Source organism: Dermacentor albipictus, unplaced genomic scaffold, assembly GCF_038994185.2.
Source record: "Dermacentor albipictus isolate Rhodes 1998 colony unplaced genomic scaffold, USDA_Dalb.pri_finalv2 scaffold_11, whole genome shotgun sequence".
NCBI classification, from domain to species: domain Eukaryota; kingdom Metazoa; phylum Arthropoda; class Arachnida; order Ixodida; family Ixodidae; genus Dermacentor; species Dermacentor albipictus.
Window position 1 is genome coordinate 10586048 of NW_027225565.1, and position 24042 is coordinate 10610089.

Here is a 24042-nt window from a genome sequence, read left to right on the forward strand (position 1 = left end):
ATATATATATCTACATATATACATATATATATATATATATATATCTACATATATACATATATATATATATATATATATCTACATATATACATATATATATATATATATCTACATATATACATATATATATATATATCTACATATATACATATATATACATATATCTACATATATACATATATATACATATATCTACATATATACATATATCTACATATATACATATATCTACATATATACATATATCTACATATATACATATATCTACATATATCTACATATATACATATACATATATATATATATATATATATATATATATATATACATATACATATATACATATATATATATATATATATATACATATACATATATACATATATATATATATATATACATATACATATATACATATACATATATATATATACATATACATATATACATATACATATATATATATATACATATACATATATACATATATATATATATATATACATATACATATATACATATATATATATATATACATATACATATATACATATACATATATATATATATATATATATACATATACATATATACATATACATATACATATATACATATATATATATATATATATACATATATACATATACATATACATATACATATATATACATATACATATACATATACATATACATATATATATATATATAGGGCCAGTGGCGTAGCCCCCCCCGAACAAAATTTCTGGCTACGCCACTGCAGAGCTATACCAAGTAATGACAGCTGTATCACCCGTATAAACGTCGAAACATTCTCTTACTGATGTAATTAACAAGCACGGCGTCAGCGCCCACAGGCAAGCATGAACACATACTGGATGGCCAGAAACAGTGGCTGTGAAAGCACTGGAGTGAGGAAGTGCGGCAGTAGCAGCGAGCGAAGTGACCTCAGTGCTGTCTATCGCTTTAACGGAAACCGAGCGGTGAGCACCCTGCAAGCTCAGAGGTATGAGCCGTCGGCGCACATATACACCCTGTAGATCGCATCGTTAAGCGAGGGCGCGCTCGACCGCGCCATGTACGCAGTTGCTTGCTGGAGTACAACGTGCCCCCTCCCTCCCGCGCTGCGTCCCCGCTTTCGTTTCTTGAGCGCGCCAGACAGCCACGATTGTCGGCCCCCCCTCGCACATACAGCACACGGAGACGGTGTTATTGCCCTTCGACTATATCGGGAAAATCACGGCTACGCCGAAGGCAAAAATACGCCGGAGTGTCCGTATAATGATCGCCATAAAATATTAGACATTGGGCCAGATTTAAGCAATTTGGAATCGTGACTTCTATGGAACAACCGCGCACCCACACACGCGAAGAAAAAGAGCACGCTATAGCAAGTGTGAAGACCGGGAAACACTTATATGTTCCAATGTTATACTCAAGATGGTCATGAAAGGCCAGATCTGACGTCGACATTACCGCGACGGGATTTTGCCGACATGTAGCAGCAATGTTAAATATGATGTCATTGCAGGTGAAAGGGTAACAGCAATGTGCTCGTTTCTTCTGGCTGTGTGGCAGTCATAGCCTGTGACGTCGTGACACACCCACCGAGTGAGTATTGTAACAAAACTGGTTCATACAGCCAATTATTGTATCTAGATCACTTTGACGGCCTGTAACATGCTTCGTAATAAGTTTCGGAAGCTTCATTTAACACAAAATAATGAAAAGTGAAAACTCTACAGTAGACTTTTGTAAATTCGACTCTGGTAATTTGTGCCCAGGCCAAGAGCGTTGCTGAAGATCACAAATTTCTATGGGACCAAACCAAACTTATTTCTATCCCGCAATTACCCTTCACCATATATTGCGAACTTGGCCGGTAATAATGTATGCGCCCGGCCCCAACGGTGACCTCGGTGGTGACTCCACTAGGGGCAAGGTCCGTCGTGGCAGCGCTTAGGGTACAGCTAATACCTGGAACAAACACCTGTCGAATAAGCTTATTCTCGGCCTGCCCCAAGAAGATTTTAAAGCCAATACTGTAACTTTCAAGGAATTAGTCTATCCTTGATATAACAAACAAACACAAGAAACTGCTGGATAAAGAGGGGACGAGAATTGCTCGCTCATGCTTTATTTCAAGGGGATGTTCTACTCTTGTAGTGAAATCTAAAATGTCTCGAACTTTGTATCAGTTATAGTAAAGCAAATTTTGTTTGCAGGCGCCACAAAACATGCATTTTTATCACCAGAATGCAAAATTCCATAGTCTATCCATTCTCACACCGATTTTTCAGATTTGCGCAATTATTCCCACTTCCACGCGGCATCGTCACCTACCCCAGCACTAAAATATTAACTGAAATTTTGGACGCCGAAAAACGTTTTGGACATGAATCGCGTGCCCGGTGCCACAAACACGATGGCCTTAGGAAAGTGGGCACGGTCAGCGACACGAAACCATAATCTGGCTCGAATTAACAGACGCACAACTGCACCTTTAAGAGTGGAATCTTACCATGAGGGCGGCATCGTCGCATGTAAGTGGCAAACGCTCCTGCGGTATCAGTCAGATTGTCCAAGCGTGGCCACCTGCTGTGCAGCGTACTGCAACTCTTGCAAAAGCGAGTCGCTTAGCGCGCGGGCAGAGACGGTCTGAGCCTCCGATGAGCTGCACAGAGACGTCGAAAATAATTACTCAATCTGATTGGACCGACAAAACAATGTTGCTATTCCTCCGCTGAGAAAATTGATCAAACAGGGCAGGAGGGTCCAGTAAAACGGGTAGATGGCATAGCAACAGCCACATATTTGTTTCTCCATGCAGAACAACAGTAGGTGAGCATTGTTTGCAGCAGTGGCCCGATTGGGCAGCAGAAAACGCAGCCGAACCAATGCACACATTCTATTCTTCGACTTCATCGGTGCTTGCACCAATTCCGTCTATTATAAAGTAGTCAGTCTCGTGGGAGGCACTCCAGTTAGAAACCGTGCGCATCTTGAACAAACTTGTGCATATTGACACGATTCGAAATACGCGCTTGGTTTTCTTGTGTAACAAGTAGTTTTGAATAATTTAGAAATTTGGTGTTTCGCGTGGCCTAGTATGGAGGAAAGCTCTGAAATGCTGGAGACAGGCATATCATTATGATGCTGAATGATCAGCATTTGGAGAGCTACAAGGAATTCATGAGAGTGGCATTCTATAATTCAGCCCAAATCAAAGTTTTTAGGCACCCCATATTAATACCCAGCAGAAAAATCTTTTCGAAAATTATTGCAGCCATATTTGATCAAATTATAGCCAAATTTCTCTACCACTTTCCTGTCCGCATCTATACCCATCAACAGCCTGCTAAATGGTTGCAAATTAGTGTTTTGCCCCTTTTCGAGCGCTCTTGGACAGCAAGCACCCTGTATTTTGGAACTGTTTAGCAAGTTTCATTTTTGTTTTCTTTTCCCGCCGCAATAAATTTTAAAGCGCATCCGGAGAAGAGGCGGGGTCAGTGCTATGAGCGCTTGGAGTCCAAGATGGCGTCGCGCGCCATTCACCCAGAAAGCCGCAGTTCAACGAACTCTAATGCGTCTGTGCGCGAGTTTTTGGACTTTGGAAGCAACACTGACATACAAGACAACTTCTGTGTCAGATTTCACAACGGAGTATCGCTCTCTTCTTTCTTTGAAACGAATTGGTTCAAAGTTGCCCTGCGCTAATATAAGACAATCTATGTTCTAAAGGTGTGCAATTCTAATCTGCACGGTGTCAGAACCCTTCGGTTGAGATTATTTATTGGCGGCCAAGCAGGGAGTGGAGTTTCGCGCGAGATGACGGCAGGAATTCTACCTTGGCATCCGCTATATTCTAGTCACTAGCGTTAACGTTTTCTTATGCCTCAGAAAAAGTGCAGCATGGCACTGCGAGAGGCGTAGCTTATCTCTTACTAAAGTGACGTTTGCTAATAGATCGTAATTAAAGAGTACAAAACAGACCAAATTATTTTGGACTATTTCCGTTGAATGTAAATAAAGTATAATATGGATCCCCGACTTACGGAGCACATTTTAACTGAGGGCGAATTGGCGGTTCACATAGGTTTTAGAGAAGGTGATGTTGCGAAGTTATGATGAAGGCATCCGAGTGGGTGAGGAACGTCACAGACAACACGAGGTACGAGTATCATGTTAGATTGCTACTAATGTGAACTGCGAGATACCTGTATGAAGATACGGTGCATAATCGTGCGTTGTTTTTTTTTTAGGATTAACTGGGTAAACTAGTGATCTTTTTAGACAGACACATAGATTTGCATTGTTTATGTGTAGTTCCATAAGCCAAGTATTAAACCAGTAAAAGAGAATGTCTGATTGAAGAAGAACTTCGTCATTAGGCCTCGTTTCTAGGAAAATTACTTCGTTAGAAAACAAATGAACAGATGAGAAAACACACGATAGTAAACGGATGGCGTATACGAGTAAAAGAAGAGGACTGAGCCCTGTGGTACACCAGAATGGACGGCGCATTATGTAGAATTAATGCAGTTATGCTGAAAAAAAAAAAAAGACTGAGCGGTTATCAAGAAAGCTCAATCCAGGTTAAAATGCGGGCATCAAGATTAGTTCTAATTTATAAATAAGCAGTTTGTAAAACACTCTCGAAGGTTTCAGAAAAGGGAAAAGACATTCAGTTAGCCAAGCACCTATTGTGAATAATGGAGTTTACGAGAAAATAGTGGATGCCTGCGCATCTCGTACCAATGTTAACTACAGCAAGCCATCGTTACACACTCGGACCGGAAGTGTGACCCACCTCAGAGATGACTCAAGTTCCGAGACCCTGGCGGTCAATGCGGCGTTCTTTCTCCGTTCCATGATAAGCTCTGCGCGGAGCTTCTCCAGCTCTTGCAGCTGCAACAGGGATGTACACATTTTACTCGCGGTCACGTGTTACCTAAACTGTTTGCACTGGTTCTTGAATAATCTTCTCGGAAACATTCGAAGTCCTACGTGGCTCAGAAATGCCCTATTGATAATTAGGTAAAATTATCGATCAGGCACAGATTTATACTTGGTGTTGGCCGCAGTCCGGAAGAACTTGGGAAGAAGCCACTACGATCCTGGAAGACTCCATAATGCCACTGCAATGGTGGAAGTGAATTGCCGAATAGGGCACCGATTTGGCCGATTTGGGAGCATGCCGTGACGACACGCTTTTGCACCAAACCGAAAAAACGAAGACGCTCGAAAACAAGTGCAAAATGGCAAGTCTCCCGTCTTCGTTTCTAGCACGTGCGCAGAAGCCTGCAGTCAGTGAATTACTGCCTCGTCCTTTCTGGACAGCAACGAGGTCATGCTCAGTGCGCAGCCACGGAAGTCTCTAAGCAACACAAGTCCGCAAATCTCTACCAGTAATTATGGTTGGCTACCCGGCAAGTGGGGAAGTAAATGAATAAACGAAAGGATAGAAAGAAAGGAGCACAGACGAAGTATACGACGTACACAATCCAGTGGCAGCATTCCCAAAGCCCTTTAGGTATTAAAAGACAGGACAAAAGACGCACAGGGTCACTCAGCGCATTGTGCCGTGTGCGTCCCTGTGAGTCTGCTGTCCTATCTTAATAGCGCTACCGTACACCTGTTCATGTTGCGTTACCAACAAGCACACATTGCAAGCCCCGTTAGGTAGGCTTGTGGACTAGAGCATCTAATGGAGCAAGTGAACAGAACGGTTTGGGAAGCAGTAAGGCAGATAGAGCCCTCACCTGGCTGGTACTCTGCTGCCTGAGCTGCTGCTTTTCGCCTTTGACGCTTTTAATGCGCTCTTGAAGGTCTTGAAGACGACCCTGGAGGTCCCAAGGCTTACGCCTTCCCGGTAGCGACGGGACTAGTGCCGCACTGAAGGCTGCACCTAGACACCCCCTCCCGATTATGCTTAGGCAGCTACTTTCACATTTTGACGAAACTATGATGGTACGAATTCCTCTTCAAGTACACACATAAATAGCAAAGAAAGCTGCTTTGAGGAGGCAATATGAAAGTAGTATTTAAGGTTGCTTTGCTGTCCCAGCGAGCAGACGGCGATGAGCAGTAATGAAGTGTAGAGCTTGCATATGGAGGGGGTCGAAGCAAGCACTGAAAGCAAAGTACAATGAAAATTTGGGCCACGACAAGGACGAAATTTCACGTTTTACTTATCTAGAACTACCCAATGATAAGCTTGCAAAAGACATTTTAAATACTGAAACAAAGACAAAAGTCAGCGGCATTGTCACTCCTCAGTCTACGCATGGCCCAGAATGTTGAAAACCAGGGCACCTCTTAGGACAGGTTTGAAATCAGTTATCGCAGCGCACTGAACATCTCGGAGGCAGAGTGGTGGGACACGTATCATTCCCCAACTACTAGGTTTATGTATCACTCGGTTAGGTAGTATTTAAAATATGTTAGTGGCAAAGCACGACAATTAGCCGCCCAGTAGCCGTCCCAGGAATTCTTTAACTGTAACACCAGTCACTCAGAAACAATTAAGACAACTGTCGTCGCAGTTGACCTTAAGGCCAACGGTGAAGCTCAACGCATGTAATCAAAGACACGATGGTCTAAGTGTCACGCTATTCTAGAGCAGGTCACCAGGTGTGGGGAAACGATGGTTTCAGGAAGCAATCTCTGGGAATCGTGTAACTCGGAAAGGCAATCGCCTGGAGTGTTAACAGCTTTGGAAGCAGCAAAATTTCCGAAGCAGTTATTCAGGCTGGGCCTGGTTAAAGGTGAACACAAGTGAAACAGATGGTAAAAATTAACACCCTGCAAAACTGTCCAGATATAATTCCTTGGCCATGAGCAGCATGAACATGGCCAGGGCTAATCTTACACATATGCACAAAGACCCAACGAAGCGGACGGGATGATGGCCGCTAGAACTGCTTAATCGGTAAAGTGCTGCATGCGGAATGGCAAAGACTTCTTCGGCTCCCACATACAGAAAGTTATCTTTCTGTCCGCATTATTCTCCCTTTGCCTGCTATCGAAATTACACTCCAATACAATTTACTTCTTCAATGCTTCCGCAAGGTTCGTCATTTATTTGCAAGGTTGTGACTAACGAAAGATTCTCTGCGCATCCAACCCTCGAAATATTGGTGACCCGCCGTGGTTGCTCAGTGGCTATGGTGTTAGGCTGCTGAGCACGAGGTCGCGGGATCGAATCCCGGCCACGGCGGCCGCATTTCGATGGGGGCGAAATGCGAAAACACCCGTGTACTTAGATTTAGGTGCACGTTAAAGAACCCCAGGTGGTCAAAATTTCCGGAGTCCCCCACTACGGCGTGCCTCATAATCAGAAGGTGGTTTTGGCACGTAAAACCCCAGATATTATTATTATATTGGTGATGCGATTGCAATTACCAATCTTTCCTGTAATGGGTTCGTAATGTGACACGTGTACTTTTTCGGGTGACAGCTTTTCGCCGTCTAACAAATGCGATTGCTCAGCGCGGGACGCGCCCGCGGGTGTCGGAAATTTCTCGAATATTAGCGATAGTCCTTTCTGCTGTCTTGACAATGAAGCTTGTGTAATACGATTGCATGTGCGACGCCAGTGGCGTAGAACTTTTTGGAATACACGCGGGCACGAGCGATTGCTCTGGAACATTCGATTGCGCATGTGTAAAAGCCGACGCGCTTGACGGGCACACCAAGTCTCGGCGATCGCGGACTGCGTTCGCCGCTATCGTTGGGCTTTCAGAGTAGTTTGTATTTGTGGGCACAGGTTCGCGCAGTAAACGTTAGTTTCGTCAGTCACAGCATTGCTACTGTGTCCCTTGCCGCCACTAGTACGTGACACTATACATATATGTACACATACACACAGTGGCACATACCCAGTCACCGAAGTGGACTATGCTAAACAGCGAGCATCGGGCAGTGGGCCAAGCTAGCACAAAACGTGGGTCAATGGTTATATAAAAAAAGGCTAGCTAAGGAAAGATAGATAAACATACCACAAAGTGTGTAAAACGCCAAGAGACCACTAAAAGAGAAAACTTCAACGAAAGGAGGGAGACCTTAGCCGGCGTATAGATAAGGCGGACATACTACTGCTCAACGCATTAAAGCGACACTAAACATAAGTGAAGTGATACACGATTGCTCGAGAATGTCGTAAGGCGTCAGTATTATCGTGAAACGAGCTTTACTAATCGAGAAATTACGGCAAATGCAGGTACAGTAAACCACAAAAGTTTGCGGGCCATGGGATCTCAGAAAACGTTCAACTAATGAGTAGTTTGCGATGTTCAGTTTTAGTTACTACTGTTACAATGTTGTTCACATATAGTGGTGGAGGCTGTAAATGCGAATCCTATATGTTGCGTTGTGAGCGCTGTGAAGGTATTCAGCTTCTCAGATATCGTGTTCTGTAACATTGTGCGATCGACTGTACCTGCCCGACGAGGTAGGCCTAGCTAGACTAGCTATACGTAGCACTATCACGTGATCATTGTGTCATTAGTACTCAGTTATTCGTAATAGAAAGACTTGTCTGCGTTACAAGACAATGCTTGTCAAGTGCTATTCCATTTTTAGGAAATACAACTCACTGACGTCGCTGTTAACAGCGACGAAGGGATTCAATGGATTTCGATCTCGCTCGACTGCGCTCGCCGCGCATCCGCGTTTTAGTTTCGGTATTGCGTTACTGGGATGGTTCTGTAGGGTCCACGGCATTTTACTAAGAGCGACAGCAGCGGCGGATCCAAGTCTTGGCTCGGTTTGTGCGTGGTCGCACGTTTGCGTTTTGCAGAAAAAAAACAGCAAAAGGAAGGTAGCACCTTCTATTGGGCTATGTTTTACTCACGGAAGGGAATAAAGGGATGTGATGGTTATGCAACGTCACTCTCCGCTCGGGGATGGGCGATTTGAATTCCTCTAAATGTATGGGCGAGAAGAAAGGGGTGAACCGAGGGGTCCGATGATTAGTCATATCAGAAGAAGCCAACAAACACCGACACCAAGAACAACATAGGGGAAATTACTTGTGGTTTCATAAAGGAAATAAAGAAACGATAAATTAATGGAAATTAAACTGGATGAAAACTTGCCGCAGATGGGAACCGAACCCACAACCGTCGCGTGCGATGCTCTACTAATTGAGCTACCATGGCTTCGTTTTCCCATCTACTTACTTGGGCATTTACGTGTCCTAGCAGAACCCTGGAAGTGTCAGCCAGCGCCACCACTCACAGGCCTTGGCGGCGGACGTCGAACGTCCTTTTCGCCACAGGCGTCACGAGAACGTGATCTTTTTTTGGGTGAAGGCCTTAACGCTCCCAGGGTTCTGCTAGGACAGCTAAATACCCAAGAAAGTGGATGGGAAAACGACGCCGTGGTAGCTCAATTGGTGGAGCATGGCACGCGAAATGCCGCAGGGAGGAACCGAACCCACAACCTTCGCAAGTTTTTTTCATCCACTTTTCTATTAAGTTAATAAATGAATAAAGAAACGATAAAGCACAAGTAATTTCCCTTATGTTGTCCTTAGTGTGTGTTTATGGGCTGCTTCTGATATGGCTAAATGCATGGGGACACTTAAGCCGCTATTTTCTCTTGAACTAAATATTTTCACTGCATGAAACAAGAGCTGCAAGATTTCTGGAATGGTATGTTAAGTCCAGATTGACACAGTATTTGCCTTTAGTGTCCCTTTAAAAGCTAGCCGCTCAAATACCCTCACTCTCGGTAAAAACCGTGTCAAGCAACCCGCTGGATGAAATCACCATAGCGTGCAGCACTGAAGGGTAGATCTCAACCAGCACGAATAGTAAAGGTCCAGTGAAACCTGACGGGATGCAGCGAGTGAGACTTGCCTCTTGGCCGTGCGCCACTGGTGGTTCCACGGTTCCGAGGCTCGCTCCAACGCCAAGAACAGTCCGATGCAACATCGGGGCGGGGCCAGCGCATGGTGTCCGAGGTCGGTCAGCAACGGCCATCCGCTATGGAAATGTGTAATGGACGTGAAACAAAGTGAGCAGTGGTAAGACAAGGACTAACCACCGATTAAAACTAGGCATCACGACCAGCCAACACCAACGACAGATGCATACCTACCAACCTTTGAATTTTAGAATTCGTAAAAATTCCTCGGGCATAATGCGGGGGGGGGGGGGAAGAACAGCACATATTTATGGGGGTTTTATGTGCCAAAACCACTTTGATTATGAGGCACGCCGTAGTAGGGGACTCCGGAAATTTTGACAACCTGGGGTTCTTTAACGTACACCTAAATCTAAGTACGCGGGGATTCTCGCATTTCCCCCCCCCCCCCCCCATCGAAATGCGGCCGCCGTGGCTGGGATGGAATCCCACGACCTCGTGCGTAGCAGCCCAACACCATAGCCACTGAGCAACCATGGCGAGTAGTAGCACATACTTAATGCGTGCCGTGAGCCCACGCACCTGTTCCGGAATATATGTGAACATGCTGTATTTGAAACGGTTTAGCTTTATTACTTTTAGACGCTGCGCACAGGCGGCAGTAAGCTAGGAAATGCAGACTGACAAGGAACACATCACGGACTTTCGGCGAATGTTGGCACAAGATTGGCTGCTGCCCATTTCGAACATCTGAAGGGGCTATGGATCACTTTACTAATAATGTCATTGATTGGTTAGGAAATAATGTCACCACAGGAATCTCGTGCCACAGAAATTTCTTTTGAAATCCTGTGAAGGGGCCCTCACCAGGCCCCATAGCAAATTTTGGTTAACGCTGGAAGTCGTTACGTGTCCTCTAGGGAGCGCTCTGTCGCAAGAGTTTTTCAAATAGGCTCATTAATAGCCGAGATACAATGCAGTGACGCGAATCCATGATTTCAGCAGGCGGGCTCCACTGCCGAGCAAGACCCTCTCCACTAGCCCCGTCAAGACTTCGCAAGCGCAATTCCTTCCCTGCGTTCTCCCATACCAGACCTCGAGGATCGCGTGACACAGAGGATCGCGTGACGCATTTCCGCTCACCGTGCCGCGCGCGAGTTGTTTCCTTCGCGCAGCACACGATTTTGCGCGCTGTGCACAAAGAAACACGACTAGGGGTATAATTCTGTGGTACACGAATACCGAGGTAAAACAAGCGGATCGCAGAGCCTGATCACGCGCTGGAAAACGGTAAAAATGGCGTAGTGTCGGTACCTGTGCGCGTGACCGGACGACCGCACGACGAAGCGGAAGTACACCTCTTACTTCGGCGCGAAGTAAAGCAAACGCGCATACATTAGTCTAAAGCAATAAAGCATTGCATACCTTGCCCTCCCTTAGCAGTTGTGACAGCTTCGTGGACTTCCACTTTCGCACGGCCGGAATTACCAGTCAACTTTTTTTTTTATCGTTGACGTAGACTCCGCGTATATATGACTCTTCTCGAAAGACGTTTCGAATGGCTCGCACGTTGAGCAGTCATTCCCCGCCCCCCCCTCACCCCCCTGCTTATCTATTGTTTGGAATTGTCCTATGTTAGCTGAAGATAGCGGTCTTTTTCCGGACCTTAAATGTGATGAATTCTTTAAGCTGACCGCTAACTGTGCTTACATTGTGCACAAACACGTACAGTATTGTCCTTTTTTTTTCTTCATGGTAGTCTGCTTTGTCGGTCATCTGTGTCACTTTTGTAAATGTTAGCAATTGGAAATGCTTGTTAGCTACAAACACGCCGTGTGTCTGGTATTGTTATACCATTGCCCTATGTAATGGTGTGGCAATTGAGGGTATCGTAAATAAATAAATGAAGGCAGAAGAACTGGTTGCGGCCGAATATTGATGGACAGATTAGTTATTTTCCGGTGACGGTTTTTCATTGTCCAACTGTCGTTCCCAATTCACCGCGAGACATGCCTGCGCTTATTGGAACTGTCTGGCATGTCCCCAATCTATAGCAAAAGAAGCTTGTCGAACCAGGTAGTGTGCCCGAAGAGAATGGTGGTGTGAATTCTGGAACGTAGGCAAGCGCACGCGAGTGAGCAGGCATATACACCGAGTTCTACACAAGTAGCCAACGCACTTCGCCCATAGATCCAATTTTGACGATAAACAGTCTTGCTTGCCCTTATCGTGTTTTGAGTGTTACTCGTTTTTCTGGTCACAAATTTACGCAATAAAGAGCTAGATTCGCAACTCAGCTTTTTACAGCGAAACTGCATACCTCTACCGTCCAAGGAAATTTTCGTGTGCTAAGCAAAAAACTCCCCATAAGTAGGCCGGTCCCGAAGATTGTGCAATGCCTGGCCGACCCGCGGCGGAGGTGCAGTTCGCCCTTAAGGGGCCCACATGCACAGCGTCGCTTGTCATCCTTCACAGAGCGGACGGGCGCAGATTTTTGCACTGGCAAGTCCTTCATCGTTATTAGATAACAGTATCATAGGCAAGGCACCTCTGGACGTAATTGATATGTAACAAGCGCACCTGGTCTTTGGTGATAGCAGAAGTACTGAGGCTGCGCCGCCGACCATCCAGACCCTGCAATGCTGGCCACTTGGTCGGAGACCTCACCTTGTGGGCTGCAGCTAGCTGCAGAACCAGTCAAACATTACTAGTACACTGTTGCTGGGCTAATTGATTCCTGCTCATCATGGTGTGCAACACTCGAAGAAAGAACATCGTTTAAATGAAGGTGCAACTACGCACAAACACATTGATCCAGGAAAATGAGAGCTATTAACAAAAGACATGAAAGTTGCAACAGGCCCACTGACCCGAACAAGGTCAAAGAATCGATACCTCTCCTGCCTTCCGGTTCCTCCATATCGTTTCTAGTTTTACGCCAAAAACCAATGAGAACGCGCGTGCAGAATTCACAACACGCATTTATACCTGCCTACATTAAATTGAATCTTACTGCATTCAAAGCCAGTAAGACGGTAAAGGGTTAAAGGTTTCATAACTCAAGATGTTGCCTGCTTAGTATTCGCAGATTTCGTTCAGTACGTTATCTGTGAAGAGGCACCCTGCTACATTTTCGCAAAAGGAATTATATGCACCACCGATAAACAAAAATATTAATTTGCCATAACATACGTAACGCCATACACAATGTCAGTTTCCATTATGCGCTGTTTTACTAGGCTTGCAATGCTCTTAGTACGCTTTAATGATTGAGTGAAACATCCCACTCTTACAATCGATTGAATTGAATGCATAAAAAGGCATATTGTTACCGTAAACTTGAAGGCGCTTATTTCGAAATTTGTGCTAGTTCGTTCCAAATGAATTTGTTGTGAAATCACTGGCTTCAATTGGTGCCTAGTAATATGTGGGCTAAACTAATTAGTTTAAGAGCTCGCGAGTTGCCATTTCAAATTAGTTACGTATGTTAATACCAGTGTAGGCCTGCCTTTTCAAGTAATGCAACTTAATTAGATTCGTGCTAAATGCCACAAACAACTTTTGAGAACCCCTCACATTGACAGTTTTGGTTATACACTGGAAGTCGTAAAACGCCATCCTGAGAAGGGTTTTATGAAAGAATTTTTAGTCAGTGCGTTATTGCAGGAGGTAAAAGAAATTACCTGTCCTGTTATACCACGAAGAAGCCAGCGTCGCTGCCAACGGATGAACTCTCCGTTTGCTTCGAGTAGCTTCTGCAAGCGGTGCTCGTTACCTGCCTTCTATACTGGAGCGGAGGGTACGTTCACGCTTCGAGCCCCGTTCCTGCGGCGACCGTCGACAACCTACCTCGTAATCGAGCGAACGAGCACAGCGAACGCTGAGCGCAGCAGGGTATGAAAAAAAGCGGCCAGAGCGAGGAGGAACGCGGATGAGGAGGGCATGGCGAAATCTTGAGAAGGAAAGCTTGGCGCCACGCACGAGGAGCTTTGCGGTGACGGTGGCTACGAAATGGCGCCACAGTAGCGTGCGTCATCTGGTCACCGCGCAGGTAGTCTGCAGCGGCTGCGGCGAGTCGCGCCCACGCCTGCCCACGCGTCATACACGCGCTTCTTTTCGCGATTAGCGATCCAGTCGCGCCACACTTAGCTCCGTTCGCAACGTGCCGCACGAGACATTGTCCACGCCAGCCAATATATCGCGAAGTGAAAATGCGCATGCAGCGGCGTTCAAATTTCGCACTAAGGAGTATCGGAATCGACGGTGAATTTTTTGTTCTTGATATTTTAATGCACGACGGCGTTGTGCCTTGGATGAGTATTCTGAATCGCAACTCAAGCTGAGTGACATGGCGAGCAGTCGTTACAAGTCACGCCATACGGGGCTATAGGACCCGACTCTGTACGACGAGCCGCCGCAAGGGGCAGGGCGCACGACGCTTGATTTAAAATGCCGTTTTCGCGGGTGCGTGGTGCTGGTTAGAGCGTCAGGTATACGCTGCGCTATACAAGATGGCTAAAGCTGGTGAGGAGCTCTTTGAAAACGCCAACGTTAAGAACACCCTGCAAAAACTGATATGTGGACATAGTGCTTGGGTCCCGAGTTTGTAGGGCCGACAAAGGTCGGTGTTCGGCCTTTTTCGGTCTTATTGGGGTTATTGGTATTAGTTCGTCCTTGCTTGCTTTGTCGGCATATGGTGACACGCATAAGTCATTTTAAACAATTGGGACAAAGAGGACACAACTTGAGTGCTCGTGCACATCGCCTTGTTTTGAAGTATTTAATATATAATATTTATCGTCCAGATCCATTTTGTTTGCTTTGATGACGAATACGCTGACCTCAGCCAAAAGCCGAGAAGCCCATCTTCCCCTTCAGTGCGCTTTCTATATTTTCGTGAAATCCTACAGAAGCCACGCTCTCACACAGATACTAAGTATGACTACGCTATAGTCCTTTACCTTGACTGCTCTGATGTGACAGCGGTCTCATCGTAAACGGGGGGACAAGAGCAACCTCCTTGACGGAAGTGAAAGGAAGCGACTGTTAGCGACAGACTGCTTCTTCACATACTCTTCCTTGGCACGTAGATGGTGACCACCAGCCTTTTCAAACATTGGTGGTTTTGGGAACAGTCTTATTGATCATACAATGAACTAATCAGGGGTAGCAAGAGTAAGCTCATTGGAAAGTCACAAAAGAAACTTCTTGAGAGCATCTAGGATTTGCCCCGATAGCTAGTGATCCTGTTGTGGCACTTGGGAAGAGTCATTGACGCTGTAAACCGAAAGGCATTTTACACATTGGAATGCCTGCACATTTCATGTGCACCGCAGCAAGAGAAAGACTCCAAGATGCGACTTACCATGCGGCTTGAACCACCAGGCAGGGAAGTTGCTGAAAGTGAAAAGAAGTTTGTGTTCACAGCAGTTGGCAATAATCTGAAGAGAAACAGTGGTTGTCACGGAAGTACGAAACGACTTCACGTCCGAAGTTCAGATTTGGAAGCCTGAAGTATTCGGACCAGACTATGTACGCGTAGAAACTGACGCAGTCCATGAATTGCCACAGAACCTATCGGATATAGCAAAAAAGTGGCAGGCTGTACGGCTTGCTGACGCGCGCTACGTTACTACTGCACCGAGGATGCCCTGGAGATCGGGAGGCATTCGTTATAGCTATGTTGATAGACCTTGTCTTGTATGCAAAGCTTGGAAAGAAAAGAGTGCTAAAGCTTATTGTCAGAGACGTACTTCAGTCGTGCTGCAATACGGGAGGTACGGGAAGAGGGGACAAACCTATGCACAAATTTTGCAGAATGATCAGAATGCTGCCAAATGAAGCGAGACTTCGATTTCGGTTTATTTTGGTGCACTGCAACAGCAAATTGTCGTTATTTTATTGCAGAATGTATCCGTTGCTTTTTCGTGACCCCTGCCTACCAGTGATATTGGCGTAAGAGAAATCCGACCAGTGCAAGCCTCTTGTACAGCTATCATGTCGTGCAGAGTAGTGTTGCTCGCTTGAGCACGGCGGTTGGGTCAGAGTTAGTTTTACCATTTCTTCGCAGAGTACGTAACTATAGAATGCGCTAAGCAGCACACGTTTGTTACAGTTTTAGTTACCCTGCGAGATGTGCGGATCTCAAAGGCCATATGCCGTCGTTGCGGCTGTCTCCCGACTGAAGGGTAAGTGGCACTGACATCTCGAATGTAGCAACGTGTACATGTTGAGGATTGAGAGGGCGCTAGAAGGAAGTAATATCGGGTTGAAGCTCTCACACAAACACGCGTGTACAGTAGTAGAGCGGCAGCTTCCAGGTTTATTCTATGCGGGCGACATTGTGTTGCTAGCTAACAAGCATAGTGATGTGCAACACCTGGCTAATATCTGGACAGGAAGGTGAGAATTATAGTTTGAAATTTACGGATAGAAAATCAGGTGTCGTGGTAGTCCATGACAACAGTGAACAAACAGTGACAACACAGGGCTGGGAAATGCCTCGGGTAACAGAATAGGAATACTTTGGTATACGGATAAATGAAGGCAATAGATATATGGAAACACAGGAAAAAACATTGACAGTGAAGGGAAAGTGAAATGCAGCCATAATGAAGCACAGAGCGCAATGGAGATACAGTAGGTACGAGGTGCTCCCAGGTACGGGAAAGGTCTAATGGTTCAAGGTCGTAATTTTCGAAATGCGGTTGTTTGCTTTACATGAGGGGTACAATCATGACACGATGGGAACCCAAGGTCAGTGGGACGCGTAGCATTGGGCGCCCACGGGAAAACTAAATGAAGCTGTGCAGGGCGGTATAGGCTGGGCTAGTTTTGAAGTGCGGGAAGTGCGCAGTAAAATTGAGTATGAAGAAGCGCTGAGGAATATGGACGACACTAAATGGGCTGACAGAGTGTGGATGCATCTGTACAGGAAAAACAGATTCACATAGGCGGAAAAGAACTACGAAGCGCCCCAGCAAGCATGCGGCCTCTAGGCTGGGCAATACAGCAACAAAGAACGTCAAGCGGAAAGTCAGAGGGCGAAATAATCTCATGGGTGGCGGTAATGGGAAAAGAAACCTGGTATGAGTAACTACTGAAGATGAAAAAACGAAATGCGGCAGAGAAAGCATTTGTGATAACACAAAGGGAAGCTCGCTACTTTTCAAAGCGAGATCGGGATGCCTTAGAACACGCACCTATAAAGCGACATAGAAGGAAATAGAAGCATGTGCTTGCTGATCTGAAGCTAGGGAAACTATGGAGGATGTTTTAGTAGAATGAAGAAGTCTGGCCAGTGGTCGATTTAGGTAAAACTGGCCTCTTTGAAGCCTTTGAGGTGAGAGAGCAGTAGAAAAGTAAACACGTCCGCAATAGTGATTAGATTGAAGTGATTGGAAGATTGGTGGCAGAAAAGTAGAGAAACGGAGGCGTAGAAAAGCAAAGTTCACAATAGGGGATCAGAATATTTGGTTGTGGGAGTTCATAGTGTTTCTTTTTTCACCTAGGTACGACATTAAGCACTAGAATAGCAAGAACTTGGAGGCACAAATCACCGCCCCGTTCCAAAGGGGATGCTCATAGCATGCATCATCTATTGTTAGGCTTCGACACGTCAGAAACGAGAAGCGATTCCGAAAACTATGCAAAGTTATCCACAATACTCTGTAGTTGAAGCGGCCCGAGACTAAGCGAAAGCCGTTTAAACAGTCATTTGCAATGAACGAAGTGAATGTTACAAAAGCAACGTCAAATGCAATTCGATGCGGGTAGCCGGGGCAGCCGCCATGTTTTCCGCGAACTAAGCGAAATGCGCAAAGACTAAACCTTAGAAATAGCGTGCGTAACCCTTACGCTATGCTCGTTGAGCGTTCTGCGCAGTAACGACCCGCTTTATTATAGAGTACACAATGGTACAGCGTACGCTAAAAGGAAACTAGTGCATGTTCACGCTGCTGCATCCCACGTGTTGGGTTTTACCACTAATGACTCAAGTGCAGACCGCTACGCGAAGAAAGTGCACGCCATGTTCGTTCATTACAATAACAGTCTCCGAGCACACTATTGGCTGCGAAATAGGTAGCATGAAAGGCTTTCTATATGATATGGTGGAAAGCTGGGTTGTGCTATAATCATTTGATACGAATTCCGCGGTGTCGCACAGAACGAGTGAGAAGGATTCTGTGAAAAAGGTTCCGCGTATATTGCTATACTGCGCGTGTGTTGGCCATACTGATTTTTATCCAGTGTAAGACATGATTGTTTAGTCATGTATATTGGGTGCATAATTCAAAGTGAATAAAAAGGAAGGACATGTTCAAACCTCCAGCAGCATAAGATATTGGCATCACGTTTGGGTATGACGGCATGCATTGAAAAAAAAATATTTTGTCGCCAAGACACCAGATAGCTACGGTTGCAACGTGCCACCACTTCAGACAGGTGGGCTCCTGTGGAAGCCTCGCTACCGGTTTACATACACGTTGTAGAAGATCTTGTATACATCCGGTACTTGCAGGTCATGGCAAGTCACCCACATGCGGACAAGTCTGTTCCAAATTTGGTGCCCTGGCACAAACGAAATTGAATTTCAGGGATTAAATAGGCAGTGGCTATATTGCCGGCAGAGTAGCCCAGGTGAATGGTTTCCGGCAGTGACGAAACATCGGTTCACCGCTTCGTTTTTTTTTCTTGGCTGCCGTCATGCACTCGTGTTGTGGGTATGTGTAACGCACAGGCAGGGCGCCCCAGGTGCAAGCGCTGCGTCCATGTTCGAGGGCGCCTGCCCGTACCAGAAACCCACGCTGGATCACTAGATGCCCCCCCCCCCCCCCCCCCCCCGATGGGTAACGTATACGGCCGGCCTCCGAATCCCGGAGATATCAGCAGCGACAGTCCGCTTATTCATTTTTTTTTTGGAGACAGGCTTTCGACATTCATCGAGGTAGAGAAGATTGCTCGGCACAAAGCCGACAATTACGACCACTTATGGAAAAAGGACGCCAGGACGATTCAGGTTGCAAAAGACGAGTTGGCAAAATTGCAGGGGCAAGTCCTTAACAGACAGTGAAATGCTGCATTCATGAAAGAAATGCCTGACGAAGGCACCTGAACGGTCATTTTGGCAAGTAAACTGAGAAGATTTGCTTAGGGCGTCGAAATCAATCTGAAGGGGCTAACTGCGTTTTGCGTTATGTAGGTTAGCTGACGCTTCGCCGATTTCACATACCTTGTCATTCTTTATGAGGCTAGGGGACAAAGGTCGCATCAATGATGAACTCGCTCAACGTGCACACAAAATATACGACCGAGTCGTGTCCTTCGGTAGTAAAGTTGCTGCAGGATTCTTTCCCATTGTATTCTTTTTACTGCCATTCATGCAGAACATTGAAGGACTTTACATTCCTGATCGACTTGGCAGCTACAAAGGATGGCACACCTGGATATCAGGAGCCTCTGTTAGCCACAATCACGAAGTGTCAGAAGCATTTTTTGGACACTTGCCCAAACAACGAAAGCTTCTGCTTGATTTAGAAGAAAAAGCACAGCCAATGCTCGAACTGAAGGTAAACGAAAAGCTTGTCAGAGAGCAGCAAGATAGTTGCGCCAAAATATCTTGACAACCTTGTAGGAAAGGCTGCGAGCCATTCATTGCGAAGTGACCTAGAAAGAACGGTTTCAATGCTTCTAACTAAGTATGGCGCTTCAGTCCACCTCGTCGTTTATGAAACGATGAGCCGACAGCCATATTCCAGGATGAAGCCATGAGGCAGCCGTTTGAAGACTACCAAGAAGTCATTTTTACAGACGTCATACTGACTTAAGAACGTGCTGTTTTGTTGCCATCATAAAATAGCAAAGGGCAGGAGGACATTGTGGCTGCTGGCCTCTTAGCAACTGAAAACGGGGAACTCTTCGCTGCTTTTCTTTTATGGCATTCAAAGAGTGCAACAAGAGCTGGCCCTCAATTAGTGCAAGTATGGTGGACAAAGACGTTGCGGAACGCTAGGTTGTGAATGACCTCCTTCCTCAAATGCTTCGAGCATTTCGAAGAGACCTGTCGCGACCTGCCGTACAAGAGTGCTCATCACGACCAGCTGTTATGAACTACAACGCGAACTGGCATAAACGAGAAGGGAGTTAACCGAGGGGCCCGATTTTTATCAGTCGTATATCATAAGAACCCAACACCGACACCAAAGACAACAGAGGAATTACTTGTGCTTAATAAATGAAATAAAACGATAAGTTATTGGAAATGAAAATGGAGGAAAAAACTTGCCGCAGGTGGGGAACGATCCCACCGCCTTCGTATTACGTGTACGATGCGCTACCGTGGTCAGGTCATTTGCAGTCGGACGCAATTGCGGCCTAAGCAAGTACGACCCAAGCCTGTGTACCGACAGGTGGTCTGCAAAACTAGAGTTAGAACCATGAGCGACCCAAGCGGTGGAAGTGCATCGTCTGCCGTAGAGGCCCAGCGCCGCGACCGAAAGAACCATATCGTTCAGAAACATTTGCCACGATATATAGCTAATGCAAACACCTGAACAGCTGCGCTCAAAATACGCGTTAGAGAATATCTAATCGTCGATGAACGCTTATATGCAGAGTTTCGGGTACCGAGTGATTTTTCTAGCCGTCTTCAGTCAACACTATCATGATACGACACAAGATAATCGGGCAACAAGTATGAACTACAACACCAATTGACATAAACGAGATGGGGGTAAATTGAGGCGCCCGATTTTTATTAGCCATAAGAATCGGACACTGACATCAAGGACAACATAGGAAAACATAGGGAATATTACTTGCGCTTAACGAGTTGTAGATATAAAATACTATCGAATTGTATCTGGTACGATACTTTCAATTTGTATCTTAAAATAATTCGATACAATCGCACATATGATTATATATCTATATAATGTAGCAGCAAACGCGTATGCACAAAAATGTTTTCTTGGGAATATCGTAAGTGCGGCCAACCTTGATTCATTTGAATAATATGTCAGTGTCAAATGTTTCTTTCTTGCTCAAAGAATATTTTCATGCCGAAGCAATTTATTGAGGTTGCTTTAGCTGCTTAACATGAAAGCTCTGTATACGCTGCGCTGCTAGCGGTTTCTACTTGTCGCTTTTGTATAAGATGGGAGTCCGTGCTATGCTTGGCGATCCACTGGTCGGCATCTAATTACAAGAACAGCAACAAGACGCCTGTGCACGATGGCGCGAATATGGCTGTGGAGTTTTACCCTGTCCAAAAGGTTTCTTTTGGCGCTTGCGAGCAACAACTGAGCAAACAAAATAGCCACCTTATGCATCAGTCCCCCGGAAGCAGCACTACCACGCTTTCCTTCAAAAGCGGAGTTTCTTCCACGAGAACTTTCATATAGCTGATGTGCTAAAGCCACTATAGATGCAAGGGAACCCCATTCTTGCATTCTTCAGACTGCGTAAGAAAGCACCATGCAAGAGAAACTTCGACAACGACCCTACAGCGGCATCAGACTTTGCGCGAAAGACGCCGCACGCAGAAGCGTACGCAACAGGTACAGTGTTCTAGAAGATTGGCGCTGTGTTGCTCCGCAGAGCGACGGCGGCACGCTCTAGACAAGGCTGCTCATCTCGGCACTCGTTTAAGGCGGGATGACACTGGGTAGATACAAGACCGACAAGGCGCCGACACCAACGAATGCGAACGATTGGCCGACTGTCCAGCACAGTGTGTCGCCGAGACCATTTTATCATCCCAGGCCGACAACGACGCAACCGATGAGCGCGAGACGTTATAACGGCCTTTCTTGTCGACGTCACCGACGAAAGCATCGCGCCGACCATCGTTCGACCGAACCACTCGCGATCGGCCGTCGAGGATGGCGTTGCCGCTTCACTTGCACATATAACTAATCGCGCTAAAGACTGGTAATGTCTACGACGTTCACATGCACAAGCGGTGCACATATTGAGGTTTGAATCAATGTTGATCCTGGGCAGCAAAGACTATGTAGACCTGGTGCCGTCGAGTTCGCGCTGCCGCTACCGGCGGGCCTGAACGGAAAAGTAAGCAGCTAGGACAGCGGAAACGACGGTTATACCTCAGTTCGGGCCTTAGCAATTTGAAATGAACCACACTTCGCACGGCGCGTACACAACAAGCGGCGGCACAGCAGCGACGTGCTCACATATGTACGTCACTGTTTCCGTACGCTGCTGGTTGCATTCGCTACGTAAATGGGTGGGTCTGCACGTGTTATGCCGACACATTTCTTAATTCCAGAGGTGCACTGTCTACCTCTGCGTCACACGGGAAACGAGAGACGGTGCATTCGATGCAGCAGCATAAACAGCCGCCTCGATCAGCTATCCCAATTACGGTGTCAGCAATGGCACCCGCGTGGACGCGAAAGAACAGGGCCTATAAATGAGCGCTTCTGGGAGCACAGTTCTGGTAATGCTTTGTGGCAGCTGCAAAGCGCATGATGAAGTTAAAGAAAAGCGAGATGCAGTAATAAATCAACAGGCAGTAATTGTGTACCTGGATCAGTTGCCGCTGTGCAAGTGGCTCGGCCACTCATATCGACTCATCTCAATGCGGAACAACGGGGCTAACATGCGCAGATATGCATGTTTTGCTAGCTTTTGACTTCATATCAGCGATGCGCCTACCGCACCCCCCCCTTCCCCCGCCGATATTTAGCGCTATAATGCCAATATGTGGCCGTATATGTCGATGTAAACAAGTGCACCGTTTTGGTAAATCCGACGCAGGAGCGCTCGACGACTTCTGGAATATACGAAATGTTTAAAGAATGTAAAAACAATGCAAAAAGTCATGTGCAAGTACAGAAAACAGCGGCAAGCGCCAATGTAGCCGCGTCGATAGAAGCGGATGCCTCTGTCGACTGCACTGTTAGCGCAGCAGTGCACTCAGGCTTGCTGACCCAGTAGTCTGCGAGTGTTGCACGACTCTTAGGAACGAGACACTGCACCGGTGGAGCCATTAATAATGATTGGCGAAACGCACAACCCACGCGCACTCAACATGGGCGCAGGTACACAAAGCTTCACAAATCAACCGGTGAAAGCACCGGCACCCTTTCAAAACGGAAAGGTAGAAGTAAAAAGCAGCCAGACCGATGCACTGTGCTACGGCTCATGGGCTGCAGGACTGAGGGCTCCACCCGCGACCGCGAGGGCTCCAGGCGGGTAGTGCCCCGGTGTTTTGAACCATTAAAGCGTCTCGCTCCCTTTGAAGTTGCAATCGATAGGCTCACAGATAATTGTGGCCCTGGGTTGATAACCGAGCAGGCATATGCACTGCACACAAAAGCACGCACAGGGGCGACTATTCTGCCGGCAGTTATGACGACAAAAAGTCCCCGCGGAAATGCGCGGACACGGGAAGCGCAAGGACTGCCGGCACATTAGCTTCCGCGAAAAATGTGCCGGCATGCAAGTCCCGTGGTGGTGGACAGCCAACGGGAAGAAATTGCTGGTAACTTTGGCCTTGCCTACGAAACTACACGATCCAGGCAAAAGCGTAGGGAATGACGCAGGGGGCGGAAATGGAATAACGATGTCAAACCTTTGGTGGCACATCGAAAAAAAGAAAAGTTCAACACACGGGTCAATGCAAAATATGTCTGCTCGCACATAGTGCAATGCCTTGATGCGCCTAGGGCATTAGTGCATGCAGCGGGATCAAACAGCCTTCGGAGGATAAGTTTAACACACGCGAAATAGGTTAAATAACCCAACGCAGACACGTGTGCGGACGTAGTTATGGGCAGGCGCGGGACAATGGGTTTTAAAACGACAAAATGAGAAGATAGAATCACTCACGCTGGCTCATCTCGCTGCTGACTGGTTCACCACAGAGAAAGGAACACAACACATATAGACACCCCGCGAAAAGTGGTAACAGGAAGTACGTCACGCTATAGTATTAACGCCGAGCCTTTGACGCCGTGGCGTCGAAAAAAAAAAGAATGTGAAATTAGATTAAGAAAAAATTGTTTTATGTTTTTTATTCTTTCCCGGGAAAAGTAAACATATCTGCGTAAAAATTAAATTAATCTCTTCTGCTTACTTCCGTTCCCTATAGCGACAGGCGAATCGGCGAATGCCGAGCCAGATGCTTGCGTCATTCGTAAGACGCACC

General features: G+C 46.2%; 1 protein-coding gene across 4 annotated transcripts in view; it reads right to left on the reverse strand.

Moving 5' to 3' along the window:
* Positions 1–23790, reverse strand: part of LOC139051279 (low affinity immunoglobulin epsilon Fc receptor-like) — a 39854-nt gene extending 16064 nt beyond the window's left edge. The window contains exons 1-7 of one of the 4 annotated variants that reach the window (XR_011509308.1): positions 23724–23790; positions 15238–15269; positions 12453–12557; positions 9866–9991; positions 5765–6134; positions 4813–4910; positions 2642–2676 (exon numbers count right to left, since the gene is read on the reverse strand). Coding sequence is in view for 3 of the 4 variants with exons in the window: in XM_070528279.1 (XP_070384380.1) it covers positions 2571–2676; positions 4813–4910; positions 9866–9991; positions 12453–12557; positions 15238–15269; positions 23724–23733 (477 nt within the window). In the remaining variant the exon portion in view is untranslated. Of the gene's footprint in view, positions 1–2523; positions 2677–4812; positions 4911–5764; positions 6135–9865; positions 9992–12452; positions 12558–15237; positions 15270–23723 lie in introns of those variants that run through there. The other 3 variants (XM_070528279.1, XM_070528280.1, XM_070528281.1) reach the window with 3 other exon arrangements.
* Between the last annotated feature and the right edge of the window lie 252 nt (positions 23791–24042).